Here is a 20578-nt window from a genome sequence, read left to right as displayed (position 1 = left end):
TGATTTGGATTAGAAACGTGCCAGAAAAGCTGTTTCCAACACAGCCATGGGGGGAATAAAGGCAGAAAATAAATCTTCAATGTGTCCATGAATGAAATAGAAGAAGCTGATTTATTAAGCGCAGCAAAATACAAGGGAATTGAGGACCAATTAGTGCTTTCTGTGTTCACCGAAGTCTGGTATAAGATTCGATCGTGACTGACGAGCCCACACAAAATTCCAGTCCTGTGTTGCCACGGGAATCTGTAAATGCAAGTGTAAAGGTGAGGCTTTGCCTACAAACGTGAGGTTGCTATCACTGGAGGGAGATGCCATCTTCGATTATTTTTTACGCCTTCCAAGTGTTCAGCTCGGTTCTAGGTATAGAGCGGAAGCATAGTATTTATTGGCCAAGTTGAATCACTAACATCAAGCTCCCGTATACTCGTTTGGTTCTATAAACTCCCCCAATTATCAGGAAAGACTTCAAGGTTGCTCCTTTGTCGCCTCTCCAGACAAAAACTCACATAAGCTCACGAGCAACCTACAAAGGTTATGAGTGTATGTGCGTATATATAGCCCGGGGGCTAAAAGTACAGCCGTTCCTTACAACTACTGTCGCCGCCACAGGCTGGACTGCTTCTCAAACGACCGCCTCCAGCAGCTTGCGACACATGAGACAACACACAAGAGGCGTTTCTGCGTGTGCACGCTCGCGTGTGTGCATACAGCTACGTCGAAACCCACAGGAACTCTGCATGCAAGATACACTATTAACTAAGGAAATGAAGGCTCAGGCTAACCTGCCTAAGGACATGTAGCAGCTATTACAGAGCGGGGTAAGTGGTGACGGTTCAATCCTGAAATGGCAGCAAAAGAAAAAAGCTGAGTTATCAGGTATAGTCATCTGCGAGAGCCAAGGTGGCCCTTTGAGGCCACCACCGGCCATGGCAGTGGACTTGGCCTTGAGATCCAGCCCAAGTCGGCAAGTGGGTATCGACCTTCTCCTTCCGGCCACCATCGAGATCGGAACTTTTCAGGAGCAAATTTCATTTCCTCTTTTTAACATTCTCAAGAGACTATGTATCAAGCTTCCAAACAAACTAAACACATCTGGATTTGCCAGTCTTCTGCTTGAAAAAGAATGCCATTTCTCAAGCCAAAAGAAGAAACAGGGAGATGATAGAAATCAACCCCATTGTGAATGGTGACTGTACCTGAATAATGATTTGGGTGGCAGGGGAGGGTGGGGGTGGGGTGCAGGATGTTTCTGTAAGAAGAGAAAATCTGTAGCTGCTTAGGAACATGAAAAGCAATAAGACAATTCCTCCACGTGGAATTGGTCACTCAGTCCAACCTGAGATACCCCGGGGGGGCAAGTTTGTTGGGAACACAAATAAATAACATGACATCAGGAATGGGCTGAGCAGAGCCTATGTACTCTAACCCTTGGCTCACAAGACCCCTCCCAGGAGGAACAGGATCAAGGCCATATTCCAATCTCTAAGACAAATGACCAGAGGAAAAAGGGCAAAGGTTGAACGAGTCCCAAAAGAAGGAGATCATTTAACGATGGGAGGGACTGGGGAGAGGGGGAAGCTTTATTTCCAAATCAGAACTTGGGAGACATTTCAGGAGGCAGTGAGGGGTTTTAGATGGGATCTCTAGTGCTCTTGGACACTAAGAAAGGTAGCACGCACGCCTTTACGGCAAGATTCCTGTGGGCAATTTCAGATGCGAAATACATTATTGCCAAATGCCTTTGCCTTTTACCAACCTACCAGAAGGAGTTTTTCTTAAAGAAACAGAGCATTTCCCTGTCTTCCTGTGGCTGCGTAAACAACCCTTGCCGCTCCCATCCTTCCCAGCGTCTGATAGTGATTTATGCATGCATATTTACTAAGCTCAGGCTCTGGGAAGGAACAAGACAAAATCTTCGACCTCACGTAGTTTCCAATCTACTGCAAAACAGGCAGTCAGTAAGAAAAAGTGTAATACATTAAGCAGCTTTACGGACACGAGGAAGAAAATTGAACAAGATAAAAGGGACTGGGGAGGGGAACAAGAAAAACCCTCCCTGGGGTGAAATTCATTAGCACAAATGAAGTGCTATCTGGCGGTACCCGGCCTTAACAGAGGACACTTGTGACAAGAGGGAGAGCCCTAGCTTGAACGTCACGCGGAAAGCATATTCTGGACGAGCTCCGGGCTGACACAGGGGACCAGCGACTCGGATTGGCAAAGAGCTTTAGGTTTTTGCAAGAGTACTGATTGTTTTAGGGGATTATCAAGGGGTCTTAGGACGTGAAAATCAAAATAAATCACCAGGAGTGAAAAATAATGGATACCTATGTGTTCTAAAGATACGTATTTTTTTTTTATCACTAAGAAAAGAACCCCAAACAGGTGAGAGCAGCACTGTGCTTTCAGACAGCCCCATGGTGGGTGTCCTTGAGAAGTCTCCAGAGCGTGACAGCACCATGGTTACAAGATGGCGTCCATCCCCACTTTGGTGGGAATCCAGACTCCATCACGTACTGCCTAAGTTTCTTTCAACCTTTCAAGCATTAGTTTTCTCATCTGTAAAGTGAGGACGGTTCCTGGTGCTCCTGTGTGGAGTTCTGAGGGTACTATGAGACCATGCATTTTATGCATGCCCAGTACCTGGCACTAATTAGAAGGATAAAGAAAAAAATGCCATATTTATGGCGTGTTACTATAACTGTGAACGTATTACGTATTTGGCACGGAATAAGAAGCATGCAATATTGTTAATAAAAACGTATTAGTTGATAATGTGGCTTTATAATAATCAGTCATTTCAACTGATTTCTGTTGAGCTTACAGGGGAGTTTCTTACTGCAGTAATCTTGCTATTCTGGATGCTTCACGTGCTGTAATAAGATATAAGACCATTACCGATCTGAATCGATTAAAGCATGAATGAAATACCGAGGTCCACAACTGTACCAACAGTCGTGGTGGGAAACCAAGGGACAGAGATGTGGCCGATCTGAAACCCAGGGCCAGGTTCTCCTGCTTGCAAAACATTCTGTTGGGGACAAGTCAAATTTATTGAACAAAAGTGCTTTTCCTGAAGCAGAGCGATCCTTCTTCTCTCCTGAATCCTTAGCATCTGCCTGGTTCAAAGCACAACGGGGCTCTACAGACAAGAAATGACAACAGTGCTCTCCTGAAGAAGCCACAATGGCACAAGGAAATGAATGGCTCAGGGAGGAGAGCCCCAGAACAAAGGGGGGGACAGTCACCACCATTCCTGCAACACTCAATCACAATGCCATTGACAGGAAGTGGGCACCTCTGAGGGCCCACCGGTGTTTGGTTCAAAGCCTGGTAAAGAAAAGGTCCCAGGCATGTCGCAGGATTATTTGTCATTCTGACATCTAGAAGGAAAAGGGGTCAGCTGGACCATAAAAGGCCGGTGTTGTTGCTAACTCTACTCATGTTCAAACTGTTAACACGTTCACGATCAAAGTGCCTTTCTTCGGGGGGTGGGGGGTACAGATTGCAGTGTTGAGGGTCACTGAGCCACTGAGAGATGGGTCTAAGGCTGGAGACTCTAACTTGAAACAGCTCCCAAATTCCTCTGCAGTTTACGGTAATTTGCAGATTCGGGCAATATAAAGAGATTCTAAGAACGGGATGGAGAAAAATTACTAATAAATTGTTGCTACGAAAACGGGAGAAAGAGATTCCACAGAAGTGAGAAACAAATAGGTTACATATATCAAGTGAGTCAGTAAAGGTTTTGGTATCAGAAGCAGCAGTTCGGGAGAAAGTGTAGTCTATGGCTGAATGCATCCATCCAGTGAACGGATCATTCTGTCCGTCCCTGGGAGAATCCTAAATGATTGCCTGTTGTTGGGGGCGGGGGGTGGTCACAGCATCCACCATGGCATCACAGCATGATGAGGGGCTAGGAAGGTCAAGTCTAGGGAGTAAATCTCACGTAGAGATTTTGAGGTCTGTCCATCTTGCCTTCTCCCATCCAGGACCCAGAAAACCTTTTCTTCTCCTTTGATATTTTGCCCACTGGGTTGTACATTTCTCTTAAGAAAGGCATTTGTGGAACTTCATGGTACCCTCTCCATGGCAATCACCACACAAGGAAAACAGGAGTCGACGGGCAGATTCACTTTGAAGCAATGGCAAATTTGCCTTCAGACTCGAGAGGTACCGAAAGAGAACTCTTATTCCAGAGAGTTCCATCAGGATTTTTATGGTGCAGAACTGACGGATGCCACTTAGTTTTAGTGGACCTTGACCGCGAGTTCTGAGAGACAAGCAAATTTGAGAGCAAAAGGGGCACTCCTGGATTATAACATTTTCATAATGAAGGTAAAAAATCACGGAACATCACTTTCCCATTAAGAAAGCCAGGAAACTGTGGTACTTGTCATCTCTGGGTTTTCTCCTTTTATATTTTACTTTGTATTGCAGCGTTATGTTTACTGATGAATGTTGGAGGTGCTTAAAGGTAGATTCATGTACATATTTTTTAACCCAGTTGTTGTGGAGGAATTAAGGAAAGCTAGGGGCAGAGGGGATATGGATATGGGTAGGCGATTTTTATTTAAATCAACCTGAAAAATGTAACTAAAGAAGGTAGTGAAAAGTAGCTAAGGAATCACACATGAAAATTATACGATAACCAGGATAATCAAGAAGACCCAAATGGATGTGGATGGAGAATTCCACGAAGGGAGTGCTGTGTTTCCTCCCTGTGTAATCAGATGCGACCCAAATTTGCATGAATCTACAAGACCTGAGAGAAGGGTCTTTGCTAAATGCTAAAAAATGTCAAGTGAAGCAGCTTAGATTCACTTTAGAGAGACAAATCCTGAGACAGTTTACAAAACTATCATCAAGAAAAGAGCAAAATGCAAAGGTGTTTGAAATTTAGAACCAGAGGCACGGCGCTGGGCACCCCAGAAGTCAGAACTTCCTTGGGCATCAGTGGTTCAAGGAGTATGCAAAGCCCTTTTTATTTACTTCTTCATCATCTTTGTAGTAATAATGCCATAAACCATGCAATATTAAATGCTCACCTTTTCCAGATGAGGCTTGTTGAGACAGAAAAATTAAGTAATGTGTCTGACGTTACCCAGCTATAGTAAATGGTTCAACAGTGAACAAAACCCAAGCAGGCTGGTTTGCAACCTGAACTCTCAATCAGTTCTCTGTCTGCACGGAGAGCAGGGCACGCGGTTGTAAGCGGGCGATCACGTAGGACTTCTGTGCTCTTCATTCAGGCGAGCTGGTGCCTCAGTAGTAGAAAAGCACCTTTTGATCGGTTTAGTTCCCACGGAATTAGTCAGACCCACTTTGAAACCGAAGCGCTGAAGGTAAGTTTCAAAGGCAGTATGGGGACAGAGGGATAAGGGAAGTAGGCTGAGTGTCGGAACTGGTCTCTTCTCTACCACTAACTCGCAAGGTCAAAGTGGACTGCTCGTTTGTCTTCAATAAAACTAAAGCTTACTCATGTCTAAGACCACATCAAATGCTGGAATAGAATGGCCCAGATAAGCACTTCCAATAACAGAATGACGAAACTTACAAATACTTGTATTGCGTCAGCAGCTAATTTCCATATATTACTTGCCTATTTCCATGCATTACTTTTGTGTATAAGTTTATGGTTCTTCCTTTGTATTTCTTTTTTTTTAATGTTTACGTTTATTTAGAGAGAGAGAGACAGAGAGACGCAGAATGTGAGCAGGGGAGGGGCAGACAGAGAGGGAGACACAGAATCCGAAGCAGGCCCCAGGCTCTGAGCTGTCAGCACAGAGCCCGACGCGGGGCTCGAACTCATGAACCGCGGGATCATGACCTGAGCCAAAGTCAGATGCTTAACCGACTGAGCCACCCAGGCGCCCCTTTCCTCTGTATTTCGTAGTGAAAGATAAATGAATAAATCATGACATGCAAATGCCACGTACTATTTTCTTATCGTAGGACTCTCCACTGCTGTAGGTGGTGGCCAACGTGGACGAACACTCTTCCAGGTACCAAGGCTTCTTCCCACTCTCAGCTGTGCTGCTGATGGAGATTGTGTAGATGCTGTTGGTGTAGCCGTCACAGGAACAGTGGTCTTTGCTCCTTCCACCATTTCCTGAGGCCCAGACAAAAACAGAGCCGAGGCCTCTCCGCCCCTGTTCACAAACAGAAACAGTTACATGATGGAAAATACAGATCACAGACTGTACGTGGAGAGAAGGTCAAAATCAACAGGCACCATCAAATATCTGCAGGAGGGCTGTGATACTCTTTTCATAATATGCTGGATTTAAGCTGTTTCTTGAGGTGAGAGGAGCTGCTTTTGGGAACTAAAATAATGTGTATGTAATGTCTAGCTTGGTGACTGACTACAGAGAATAATCCTGTATTGCTTATTTAAAAGTTGCTAAGAGGGTAGATCTTAAAAGTTCTCATTACTAGGACAAAAAAAAAAAAATGTAGCTATGCCTGGTGATGGATGTTAACGAGACTCACTGTGGTGCTCATTTTACAATATATACAAACATCAAAGCATTATTTTGTACACTTGAAACTAATACAATGTTATAGGTCAATTACACCCCAATAAAAAAAAAATCTAACATAATCCCTTTCAGAAAGCCAACTGGTGTAGCCACTCTGGAAAACAGTATGGAGTTTCCTCAAAAAATTAACAATAGAGTTACACTATGACCCAGCAGCAACTGTGCTACTAGGTATTTATCCAAAGGATACAGAAATGCTGGTTCGAAGGGGCACATGCACCCCCGTGTTTATAGCAGCACTATCAACAATAGCCAAAGTATGGAAAGAGCCCGAATGTCCAGCGACTGACGAATGGAGAAAGATGTGGTATATACGTCCAATGGAATATTACTTGGGGATCAAAAAGCATGAAATCTTGTCATTGGCAACAACACGGATGGACCTAGAATGTATTACGCTAAGCGAAATAAGTCAGTCAGAGAAAGATAAATACCATATGATCTCATTCATACGTGGAATGTAAGATACAAAACAGATGAACATGGGGGAAGGGAAGGAAAGGAAAAATAAGACACAAACAGAGAGGGAGACAAATCATAAGAGGCTCCTGAACACAGAGAACAAACTGAGGGTTGGTGGAGGGGAGGTGGTGGGGGGATGAGCTAAGTGGGGGATGGGCATTAAGGAGGGCACTTGTTAGGATGAGCACTGGGTGTTCTACGTAAGTGATGAATCACTAAATCCTACTCCTGAAACTTTTAGGACACTATCTGTTAACTAACTTGGATTTAAATTGAAATAAATAAAATAAAATAATCCGTTTCACGTGATACACTCACAGACGTAACGAGAGCACCAATGATGACAATAACACGGCTAATGTTCATTAGGTACCCACCACGGACCAGGCACATTTATAACTGTTTTACGTGAATCAGACCGAACTCTTCCAACAACACTGTGAGAATGGTACAATCTTCGTCCCCATTGGATAGATGAAGAGTTGAGCTACAAAAGTTAAGAAATGTCCCCAAGGTCAGGAAGCGGAGGGACAAAATTGGAATCCAAAGAGCCAGACCCCAGAGTTGGACTACTGTTAGTCGTAACTATCACAGACATGTAATAGTGCTATAAATCTTCACCCACGTGAAATGGGTGCCATTATGCTCCCTCAGTTGACATCCGAGCAATATGACGTGTGAAGAAGTTTTGTATTTATCCTGAGATCACGTCGCCAGTGAGCAGCAGAATTAGGGACTATGTGCCTTCCAGAGCTGTGCCTCCCCTACGTACGGCATGGGCATTAATTACGAAGGATGTTAACGCATACTACCAGAAATAAAAGAACTCCAAGGTTAAGAATGTTTGGAAAGTCTAAGTTAAGCAAAATAAAACAGGTTCCCCTATTGCAGAACTTAGTAAGTGATCATCCATTGCAAAACTCTAAGGGGGGTGTGGAAACAATCTGATGTTTTTTTCCAAACATATTTGCTTATAGATACCTTTCTTCAACCAGATCCATGAATTCTTTCTTGCAAGGCTAGGAGACAGGGTTACATTCTTTAGGCCAAAACTTGGCATGTACTTGAAGATTTTCCTAAGGTTGTGAAAGAAATAAAGAGAAGAACCAAAGTAGAACAGAGATGTACCGAAGCATAATGGCGATTTGGTTCCATAAGGGGAGATCTTCAGAAGAAGAGGCAGAAATAAGCCAAAGTGAAGAGCAGTTCTCTGAACCAAAGTCACAAAGCTGTTGACGGCTGAACCTCTTCCCTGCTTCGAGGCCCTAGCTTTTATGGTCTCAGGTGGAGGGAAAGCCTTTGGGCTGCTATTTTGGAATTTCTGGTAAAAGAGCCAAGGAAAGAGAGACGACGGAGAATTTGAAATATCCTTGATAAACTGTCTGTGACCTTGAAACCTCAAGGAACAGAATACTTATGACACGACTTGACTGACCTGCACACAGGTTTCTTTTTGTCCTTCAGTGTGGAAAAATGCAATATGATCAGACAGGAATGGGAAATATTCATGAAGACAGAGGGAGAGAAAGTTCTGGATGCTACTGCCACAAGACAGCTGGGTCTGGTTTATCAACTTTCAGTTCCCCATCAAAATATTCATGAAATGTACAGAAGGATACAAAAATCACCAAGCCATCATAAACGAAGGATTTTGTTCAATGCTTTGAAAATCTCCAGAAGGAATTAACTCCTCACTGTGGTGTAGATGGCCAGGTTGAGAAACCCCGGTGCCTCATCTCCTTACCTCAGAGACAGAACATCATAGCCAGAGAAGGAAGGGTCAAGTTCATCATCAATACGTGCCCTCTCTCTGACTGAGAGGCTGTGCTGTGGCGAAAAGCACGATTACGTTGGAGCTTTATCTGACAGGTCAACAGAACACAACGTAATGCCAAAACACTCCGGGTTTAAATACCACTGTAACCGATAATAGATTAAGAACCACAAAACTATGAAAAGGCACATATAGCACAATCACATTTGTATACCTGTAAAAAATTATGACTGTGTGCCTATGATGCATACAGACATGCAATGAAAAGATCTTTAAAAACGTACTTGATTTTTTAAAATGTTTATTTATTTATTTTGGAGATAGAGCACAAGCCGGGAGCAAGAGACAGAGACGGAGACAAAGAATCTGAAGCAGGTTCCAGGCTCTCAGCTGTCGGCACAGAGCCCAAGGCGGGGCTCGAACTCACAAACCATGAGATCATGACCTGAGCTGAAGTCGGTCGCTCAACCGACTGAACCACCCAGGCGCCGCCCAAACTTGTTTGATTGAAAAAAAAAAAAAAAATTTAACAAGAAAATATTTAGCAGGTATTTTTATGTTCACAATGTGATTACAAATGGAGGATACAAAATGATAGAATACGATCTCAGTTTAAAGAAATGTACGTGTGTGTGTGTGTGTGCGCACAGATGCGTGTGCATGTGTAAAGAAGTTAGTGTTTATAAATTTACATGCATACAGCTGCCATAAAGTGATAATGTAACAGAACTTATTCTGTTTGGTAAGAGTAGGAAAGAGTTTTCTTTTTCACACCATCCTTCCATGACCATGTAGGATTTTTATAAATAGAAACAAACACACTTATTTCCCTCTTAATGTTTTCCACATTAAGAGGGAAAACACAGGGCCAATTCTTTTTTTCTTTTTTAAGTTTATTTATTCATTTTTGAGAGACAGAGAGAGCACAAGCGGGGGCAGACAGAGAGAAGGAGAGACAGAATCCCAAGCAGGTTCCATGCTATCAGCAGAGAGCCCGGTGTGAGGCTCGAACCGACGAACTATGAGATCATGAGCTGAGCAGAAACCAAGAGTCGGGCGCTTAACTGACTGCACCACCCCGGCACCCCTCAGAGGGCCAGTTCTTAAGAGGTAATTTTTATTTTATGAGCAAGAGGGGTTTTACGCACTAAGCACTAAAAACAATAGAGGCTAACATTTGTAGAAACTTACTATGCACCAAACATCGTACAAACATTATTCTGTGTAATTCAAATCTGTATCACCATTTTACAGATGGTCAAACTGGGGCTCAGAAATGCTCATGAATGCCAGAGCCAGAGCTTGAAATCCAAGTGGAGCTAAAGCCTGTGCCCTTAACCCTTAACAACAATCTTCTTTTGGGCAAAGAGAAGGCTAGTGGTGGCTGTAGTGTTTTTAGCCAAGTCTCCAGTGTCTTTATTGAAGTTTGGCAGTAGAACTAATGACAGACCAGTCTCCAGATTCTCTCCAGACTTGGTAGCAGCAGCATTCAAACGAGAAGGAAAGGATGCATACATGGTCCTGAGCATTCTCAGGGGGAAGAACATAGGTTCAGATGCAAAAGTGCACCCAGAAATCCCCACCTGAGCAGGACTCCCTTAGAAGTAGGACCCCAAGTCCTTCTACTATGGCAGCGTCCAGAGGTGACACCACTGTGAAGGAGCGATGATGTCATCATGGAGTCCTTTGGAGATCCTCTTGGTTTCTAGAACAGTGGTTTGCCCCGGCTCTGGAAATGTGCCTTCCAGACAGAGGTGACATCCTTCCATCAAGCATAATTTGAAGGAATCATGTTACGGTTGGGCATGGTGAAGGGAAACTTCAAAGGACAGTAGGAGGTCAATAATCACCCCTAACCCCCTCATGAAGGAAGAAAGCTGAGGAGTGGGGGGGGGGGGGGGTCACTGGAACTGGAAACAGAGGGGCTAGTAGAAGCTGAGAACGGATCGGGGACATATCAACCCATGTTGGTCCTGCACAGAAGGGGGTCAAGGGAACATGTACTGAGACCCCAGTCTCTTTCTCCTTCTCTCCCATTTCTTGCCAGTGTATCCCACTGGCTGACCCCCACCAGAAGCCGGAGGAACTGGGAGCGCACACAGATCCGTACCCCTGAGCACGGAGCTTATGGACAGAAGGGGAAAAGGGATCTGGAGAATCTAATGGGAGACATGTGGTGTTGCCCCCAAGATGTGCTATGGAATGAGTTGTGTCCTCTCCCCTTCAAATTCATAGGCGGATGCCTTAACCCCCAATATGACTGTATTTAAAGATAAGGCCTTTGAAGAGGGTAATCAAGAATAAATGAGGTCACAATGGTGGCACCCTCATCTGACAGGACTGGTGTCCTTATAGGGAAAGAAAGAAGCCAGGAGCGAGTGCACAGAGGCTAGGCTATGTGAAGGCTGTCTGTAAACTACGGAGGGAGGTGTCACCGGAACCCAACTCTGCTGGCACCTTGATCGTGGACTTCCAGACTTCTAGCCTCCAGACTTCAAGAAAACACATCTCTGTTGTTAAGCCCCCCAGTCTGTGGTATTCCGGTATGACAGCCTGAGCTGATGAATCCAACGTGAGGAGATAAAGGGCGGCCTGCACCCCCCCCCCCCAATGGAGGTGACAGAATAAAGAAATGCTGATAGCCACACTATCCACGAGGCCTTGTGACTTTTATGCGCGTGTGTTCAAAAGCGTGTGTTTAAAAGCACGTGTGATTAAAGCCCCAGAAATAAACGGACTAAATCTGTGAGCTGAAAATGCCATACAGACCTGCGCTAAAGATCTATGGGGTTAATCTGAAACAATTAGCAATTCAGAGATTTATTTACTACAGATGCATGGCACGTTTCATCAGTGTGCAATCGTCAGAAAACCAAAACATATGTGGTAAAAGGAGATCTGGACGTTTCTCCAAAAACTCAGAGTAATTTAAGAATTAAATTTTAATGTGGGATGTAGGGGGAAGGGCAGGTGCCCAGAATAGCATAAAGAGAAAAGAATTTTGAGACAACGTATGTCCCCCAAAGTGTAGGAAATGACATTTTCTAGTTTGGTAAAGTACTGTGATTCACACTGGTCATATTTAAATATGGCTTGGGATGATAAAAAAGAAAAAAACAAAGCCCTCCACTTCAACTGAGTGCTAAGTTAAAAGTTAGTAAACTCACGGCAAAGTGTTTCGTGAAATCCACATTAGACCCATGAGACCAAAAGCTAACTATGCTTTTTCATCGTGTGTTTAATTGTGCATGCGTTCCTTCTCGTGTAGGCCCTACAAAAATCAATTTATAATACCACATAATTTTATTAGTAAAGGCTGGAGAGGACCTGGCTTTTCTTGTGGTTCACGAGGTCAGAAAAGGCTACTTTACGCCACATTATCAATGAAACCCTAGCCCCCAAGCCAGGTTTTGAAAGCTAGAGAGTTTGATGGAACCAACCTTCTTTCTTTAAAAGGGTGTGATCATCGTTCAGCCAATACAGGTAGGTTTTCTTTGGTATTTTAATATTATTTTCTTCTCCCACATCGCTTAGAAAGGATTCTTAAAGGGGAGTGAGTAAGTGACCAGAGACTTCCACATACCAAAAAAAAAAAAAAAAAAAAAAAATGAGGCCGGACACCATATTTGTGCTTTCACAAATATGAGTTAATTCAGAGCAATACCATTAAGTGAGATGCGTACTTTGCAGATTAGGAAACCGGGGAATGGAGGTCCCGACGAGTCTGATCAGAATGCACGTGTCTATGTGGGTCAACAGGAAGAGGCAGGCCAATGGAACGCATGATGTTTCGGACGAGACACGTTCCTTTGCCTGCAATGTCTTCCAAGCGTCGCCTGCATACCCCGTTACCAAAGCCCGTCACCGCTCTGCTCTCAGTGACAAAAGACCACCACCCTCCGCGGAAGCTCTTCCACACCGGGATCACAGATAAAGGGGCTTCAGGCCGGAAGAGGTTGGGCAAAGAAAGGATACCCACAACGATTTAGTAGCTGAGATATGAAGAAGGAATGGCTTCTCTCTCTCTTTTTTAACAAAATCGATCATCTTTTTCACAAAATCAACCTTGTTCCTTAACGAAGCAGGTTCATTGACAGAAACAGGTCTAGTCTGGAAACATGACGTAAAGGCAAAATGACAACAGCACACTTGTGGAAGGTATCTGTGGTGGTCACACCAACTGTCCCAGAATTCTAAAATACGTATTGCTTGTTGAAGCAATAGTTAACGACCCTCTGAATCATGATCGTTAGTAGCAGACACTTCACGTGGAAGAGAAAGCTTCTTAAAAGCGACCTAAGAAGTAATCCAAGAAATACAATCCGGAATTGAGAACAAATCAGGAACAGGGGGTCACACAGCTCCCAATGCCTTGGAGACAACCCTGGCGAAGCTCAGTGCCGCAGAATCTTCTTTGGGAATGCACCAAGGGAATGCAGTCATGATACAGATGTCCATAAGATGTCTTTGGGACAGACTAAAGCCTACGACTGTCTCTTCGATCCGTTCATTAAGGCAAGACTGGGACTGGGGTGGGAACATTAATCACAACTGACCCTTGAACAACACAGGGTTGACGTGCACACAGATCCACTCATGGGTGAATTTTTTCTAAATAAATACAGTACAGGAGCGTAAATGTACCTTCTCTTCCTTAGGATTCTCTTAATAACATTTTTTCTCTCTAGCTTACGTTGTTGTAAGAAGACAGTATATGATACACATAACACACAAAATTGGTGTTAATCGACTGTGTGTTAATGGTTAAGACTTCCGGTCAAGTCGTTAAGTGCTGGGGGGAATCAAAAGTTACACATGGGAGGGAGGGGTCAGTGTCCCTAATCTCCACGTTGGTCAAGGGTCAGCTGTATCTGAGACTTATTTGGACCCAGGGAATAAAGTGGGCCACTTCACACCGAAACATAAGAGAATCGAATAAGACAGATGATGAGATGTTCTTAATGAGTCAAAGGAAATGCGCCCTCTGAGGGTTAGGGATCTGGAAGTTAAGTGCTGCTTTGTCAGAAACAATCCCATGCCAAAGTGCTAACTTTGTCGGGCCACTACTGTGGTGTCTTCCCTCACCCAGAAAATAAGCACGTGCAACCCGTATTTTTATGATCTACTCAAGCCACGAGTCACATTGCCTGATGTCAAGAGTATACAGGTTTCACTTGATTCTGCTTCTGCTCTCAGAATAATTATGAAAATTTTGTCTTCAGGGGCGCCTGGGTGGCTCAGTCGGTTGAGCATCCGACTTCGACTCACGTCACGATCTCACACTCATGGGTTCGAGCCCCACGTCAGGCTCTGCGCTGACAGTTCGGAGCCTGGAGCCTTGCTTCGGATTCTGTCTCCCTCTCTCTCTGCGCCTCCCCCACTCACACTCTGTCTCTCTCTCTCTCTCAAAATAAGTAAACATAATAATAAAAATTTTTTTTTTAATTTTGTTTTCAGTATTTATTTTTGAGAGACAGAGACAGAGCACAAGGGAGAGAGGGGCAGAGAGAGGGAGACACAGAATCCCAAGCAGGCTCTAGGCTCCGAGCTGTCAGCGCAGAGCCTGATGTGGGGCTCGAACTCATCAGCTGTGAGATGATCTGAGCCAAAGCCAGTCACTCAACTGATTGAGCCACCCATATTTATTGTGCTCTAAGAATTACTAAGTTAAACAGAAGAACTACTTTAAGTATTTAAAAACCCAAACTGGGGCGCCTGGGTGGCTCAGTCGGTGAAGCGTCCAACTTGGGCTCAGGTCACGATCTCGCAGTTCGCGAGCTCAAGCCCCGCGTCGGGCTCTGTGCGGACACCTCGGAGCCTGGAGCCTGCTTGGGATTCTGTGTCTCCCTCTCTCTCTCTGCCCCTCCCCTGCTCACACTCTGTCTCTCAAAAATAAATACACATTTAAAAAACTTTCAGAAGTTGTTGTTAATTATGACTTATTTGGTCATCTGAATGCAGCCAACAGCTCACTATTTCTACTTGTTTCCAAGTAAAAATTCTAGGATTGAATATGGTTCCCAATGTTTCCCCAAGATGATTTCAACAGATAGCTGACAAACAAAAGCGTCCTCCACCAACACCTGCTGAGGTCCCGTTTTCCTTCGGCCCCCGCCCCAGTGCTGTTCTTGATCTTTCCATACCTGCCTTAGCATGCCTACTCCCACAGCTGCCATGTAGCCCCAAATCGAATTTGGAGGAAGGACTGTCAAAAGATCCACAGACTCACCTGACAAAACATACTCCATCGGAGTGTCTCCACCATTCCTATTCTGTGCTACTTACCCTGTCCCAGCAAGTTTGATAATTGACAAGGACTGAAAAAGCAAATGTACTCAAAGCAGGGCAAAGAAGGCTTTTGTGAATGGTTAGCGAGTTCGTCCCGTTTTCGTCTTCCTATGTTTTCTTGTGTGATACGACTTCAGTCCCTCTTCTCCTCCATCTCGACCTCACACATCTTTTCTGCCCCACATCAGGCTTTCTCTATCCTGATTTGCTGTGTATACAATAGATGACTAAGCCCTGTAGGTTAAGAATTTTTTTTTTTGATGTTCTGTTGACTTCTTAATAAAATAGTGAACATATGAGATGCAGTTATCAGCGATCGTATTAATTTGACCGCGTGCAAATGAAAATCCATTTTATATGCTTCCCAAGCATACCGAGCGCAGTCAACTTCCTTTTATAAAGGAACAGAGACTCTGACTTATGATTGTGGAATCGACTATGGGTGACCATAGTGGCAGGCATTTCTGGTGAAATGATAACACGTTTATAACTTGTAATCTACATTTGGGGTCTTTTCACAACATTGTTCATGTTCTAGTACCGGCGTGAGGAGCATCCGCTCAATTCAGGGAACCTAAAATTGATGTTAGCTCACTTTTCTAAAAGGACATTTGGAATAAACGGTCAAAACGAGCATAAAGAACAATATATACAATGGAATACTACCTGGCAATGAGAAAGAATGAAATCATGCCATTTGCAGCCACGTGGATGGAACTGGAAGGTATTATGCTGAGTGAAGCAAGTCAGTCAGAGAAAGACAGATACCCTATGTTTTCATTCATATGTGGATCTTGAGAAACTTAACAGAAGAAGAAGAAGGGGAGGGGAAGGGGAAGAAATAGTTACAAAGAGAGGGAGGGAGGCAAACCACAAGAGACTCTTAAATACAGAGAACAAACTGAGGGTGGATGGGAGGGGTGGGGGAGAGGGGAAAATGGGTGATGGGCATTGAGGAGGGCACCTGTTGGGATGAGCCCTGGGTGTTGTATGGAAGCGATGAACCACAGGAATCTGCCCCAAAAACCAAGAGCACACTTTCCACACCGTATGTTAGCCAATTTGGCAATAAATTATATTAACAAAAGAACAATCAATTCTGCAAATTCCGAACTCTCCCAGACTCAAGGTTCCTGATAAAAGGCTACTTTTATATTTACTGTGTGAATACACAAAGAAAAAAAAAAAATGACCTGCTTACCCACCATGTCTGCCAGAATATAAACTCAGTAGAACATGAACGTACTAAAGGCTTGGTAGAACCAATTCCGTCACGGAGCTGTCCATCTTCAGAAGGGCTGATACTGAGGGTTGGTACCCATAACCCAGCTTCTTACACTTTCTCACCAAAGTGCACCGCCCGTGTGACCCTTGGCTCCTAACAACAGTATTCCAACACTGAAGATTTCTTTCACTTTGTTTACTTGTAAAGTATAAGTGGAAGAAGAACATCAGTCTTTCGTGGAGACAAGGTAGAAGAATACCCAGGAGGCACTAAAACCCAGGTGTGTTTACTAATGGAAATAAATATGCTTTCAGGCAAAGGATTTCATTCCTATTAATTAACCTTTAGATATTCTGTACATTTGGGAACTTCAAAATGAATAATCAAAAGGTGGAGCTGAATAAAAAAAAAAAGTGAGAGAGGGAGGGAGCCAAACCATAAGAGACTCTTAAAAACTGAGAACAATCGGGGCACCTGGGTGGCTCAGTCGGTTAAAGCGTCCGACTTCAGCTCAGGTCATGATCTCGCGGTCCGTGAGTTCGAGCCCCGTGTCGGGCTCTGGGCTGATGGCTCAGAGCCTGGAGCCTGCTTCCGATTCTGTGTCTCCCTCTCTCTCTGCCCCTGCCCCGTTCATGCTCTGTCTCTCTCTGTCTCAAAAATAAATAAAATGTTTAAAAAAAAAATTAAAAAAAAAAAAACAACTGAGAACAATCTGAGGGTTGATGGGGGGTGGGAGGGAGGGGAGGGTGGGTGATGGGTGTTGAGGAGGGCACCTACTGGGATGAGCACTGGGTGTCGTATGGAAACCAATTTGACAATAAATTTCATGTTAAAAAAAGAAAAAAAGAAAAAAGAAATAATGGCGAATAACACGCTATGGATATTACTTAAAGCTGGACACGTCAGATGTTCATACGTTGACAATTTAAATTCCTCCATCAGGAAACTAAGGAAATGAAGTTTGCAGAGCCAATGAGTCGCAGAGCTGGAACCAGATGGGTCCGTTCCCACCTCGGCTGAAATGCTGATCCCCACTGCCTAGTACTGCCAGTGCGTGTTCCTAAAAGTACGCAACAACATGGTTTAGGGAAACCTGGTTAACAGCAGTGGATTGGACAAAACAAAAATACAAAAACACTTTCTCTTCCTGCCCTATTCATTTGCCAAATCAACAATTTCCAAATAATTGTCTGCTTTTTAAAAAAGTCTATTTATTTGGGGGGGGGGGGGAGACACAGAGGGAGGGAGGGAGGGAGGGAGGAAGGGAGGGAGAGAGAGAGAATCCCAGCACCGTCAGTGGGAGGAACCCCATGCGGGGCTTGAACTCACAAACCCAAGAGGTCATGACCTGAGCTGAAATCAAGAGTCAGACGCTTCACTGACTGAGTCACCCAAGCACCCCAATTGTCTGCTTTTGATGCTCTCTCTGGAGTCAATTCATATTGGTCAGTCCTCCCATTTTTTCTCAGACCTTGTCTTCCACATCTGACTCACTGAAGCCTCAGCCAACTCAGGTTGTTATTTACTTCTGGTCACTCCCACAGCCTCCAAATTTTGAGCCCTAGTCCAGCTGTTTTCCCAGGGTCCCCAATAACACTGGCTGGGAGGAGGGGCATGCAAATGAGGTTTCTCAATTCCTCATTGCAAGCAGCTAAAAAATATAAATATATGCAAATCTTACACGCTCTCTGAAATGATCACAATCAATAATTAACATCACCAACCTAGCCATTCTGGGTACATCCACCATCCCAGCATTCCCATTGTGGGGAGAAAAAGAAGACATACGTGAGAAAAGTTTCTACATCTTGGATCATCCCAGGGCAAAGGCAAAATCATGCTCAGGATTGTTTCAGGAGAGACAGGTTTATGAAACGGAGAAGGACATTTTCAATATTAACATGAATTGCCTATTATGAAACTGCCCAGAAAGATACCACACCTTTAAATTGCTATTGAAGGGGTAAAATTCGAAAGAGTCCCTTCACAGAGAATAAAACCATTTACTATCAATAGGACTATGAAAGGAATTTATTGAAAACGTTTGGAAAGGCATTTGGAAAGGACAGAAGGATATTCCAGCAATAATGAAAGGTTTAGACTCTTCTCTATGTTAGGTTACAGAACGCCTCACCATGGTGCACTGGTCCCAACTGTCAGCTCAACTCTGACAGAGCAAGCAAGCTGTTCCTGTCTAAAGCCCACCATACGGTTTGAATGTCATAGGCCTCTCCTCCACGAAATAACCACCTTGATCTTTTGTGGAGCAGCCCATAACACTTCCGAAAGGGAGAAAATCGGCCCTTTACGGTTTCTTCCCATAAACACAATGCCTATTTCAATGAAAGCAAATCACTCTTCTGAAAAAAAAAAAAAATTACAGCTGATATTAAGCTTCTATAGTTTACAAGATTCTGCAGTGGATACTCTGGGGTCCTTAAAGATGCATCGAAGGGGCCCTTCTGCTGAAGAGAAGACCAGAGGGAGGTCTGAGCACTGTATATGTGAGATCTCCATCAGTCTTCATGATGACTCCATAAAGTGAGTATTACCATCATGTTTTCTTAAGGAAGCAGAAGTTCTGATAATGTAGTAACTTGGTCTGGATCAAAACACTGGAGAGAAACCAAAGAGATTCCAACCCGGGTCTTTGTGACGTCAAGGTCAATACTTTCCAGGGATGAAGACAAAGAGACAATACAGTGAAGTTCGGAATGTGCCAAGTCAGTTTGCCCAGATGATGCTTCCCAGGAGTTTAGAGAAGAGACAGCTCCCTGGGGTAGCGTTCACTTCCGTGACCATAATTACAGCTACCGTTGACAGAGAGCTGAATGTGCCTACAGGGGCCCATGCGACACGTTTCGCAGGAGCGGGTTCACCCAGCATGGCGGTGAAGAGCACAGGTGTGGAAGAGGGCAGACTGAGTCAGAGTCGCACTCATGCTTCTTAATGGTCTGGCTGCCTACTTTGCTAAGACTTAGCGTTTAAAGCTATAACCTGGTGAGGTCCTATGAAGATCATCCTCATGTCTAACCCAAGTGGCTGTCAGAATATATAATAATTATGATGTTTACCATCCTGAATATGAAGTTTGAGGGTTTCCATCTTCAAGAGAACGGTAAGCTCTGGTTAAGTGAAAAAAACCTGCTATAAAAGATGCGTATGCTTCAAAACCATACCATTTGATAGTAGCAAGTCAGTTCAATTTATCCTTGTTTATTTCCCGGTGACCTTATTTTTAGCCCGGTTACTGCCACGTTTTGCTAAAGAAAATTGCCATTGCCTTTCTTAAATTTATGTTCTGAATCACAGAAATTCAGAATTGGTATGGACCTTAACTTGACCTAAGACGATCCCTGTATGATTTTGTATTCTCCCTATAAATTGGGACATCCGTACTACACTGGAATGACTTCTGTAATAAGGACCTCATGTCCTCCCCTGTATGTCACCACAAATAGAACAAACGCAAAGAAAAAAAGGATTATTACTGATATCTAGTTAATCCATATATAAAACAGAGAGAGTTAGAACGGAATAGTATAAACTCACAGAGTTAAAAATGAATCTCTAAAACTGAAAAAAAAAAAAAAAAGGTGACAATAAACATTTGACATTTGCACCTATACAAGGCTAGGATAAATCTGTGCTCATTAAATGCATCACAGTTCACAGTAATATAGTAATCTAAATTGCATCCTCAGATATCAGATAACTTTGTGAAGATTATAGAACGTGAAACCACATACGTATCTACAAAGACAAACAATCCTTTGTATCCAAAATAGAAAATGGTGTACTGAGTCCATTTGGCAAGTCACTTCTTAGCTTTGTTAAAGCTCTAAAGACACAAAGTTCCACCAGGATATAGTTAAATACTAATGGAGGATTTTTTAAAACAAACCCCAGTTAGAGTCAATTTTGATGAAGTAGAACCGATATTAAATAAACTCCCCTGTCTATCTTTGCCTACCCATATATCATTCCAAAGTTCTAGAACATTTGCCAACTAATTTAACTGCAATCTGTCATTTATTAAAATGCAAACTGGTACCACGCCTGCTAAAGCTGGATGTATATCAGATAAAAATATATTCTTCCCAAGTGGAATCAGTTAATTTTATTATGATTATTATTACTGCGTTTATTATACAAGCTCATTATACCTCTTCTCTCCCCTTCTGGTGAACATATGCCTTTAATTTAAGGGTGGAGCAGTGTGTATGTGTGCACATGTGTGTACGTAAAAGGCAATGTGTGACTGCAAGGCAACCCTGTGTTTTCGGC

The 20578-nt window shown here is 43.5% G+C and overlaps 1 protein-coding gene across 3 annotated transcripts in view; it reads right to left on the bottom strand.

Annotated features, from left to right (window-relative positions):
- The window catches only part of PCSK5 (proprotein convertase subtilisin/kexin type 5), a 460872-nt gene that overhangs the window by 255477 nt on the left and 184817 nt on the right, over positions 1-20578 (bottom strand). For all 3 annotated transcript variants that reach the window (XM_045468528.1, XM_045468529.1, XM_045468530.1), the window contains exon 8: positions 5940-6152. In XM_045468528.1, the coding sequence (XP_045324484.1) occupies positions 5940-6152 (213 nt within the window). The remainder of the gene's footprint in view (positions 1-5939; positions 6153-20578) is intronic.

Source organism: Leopardus geoffroyi, chromosome D4 (genome assembly GCF_018350155.1).
Source record: "Leopardus geoffroyi isolate Oge1 chromosome D4, O.geoffroyi_Oge1_pat1.0, whole genome shotgun sequence".
Taxonomy (NCBI): domain Eukaryota; kingdom Metazoa; phylum Chordata; class Mammalia; order Carnivora; family Felidae; genus Leopardus; species Leopardus geoffroyi.
This window is presented reverse-complemented; position numbering and strand designations above follow the sequence as displayed.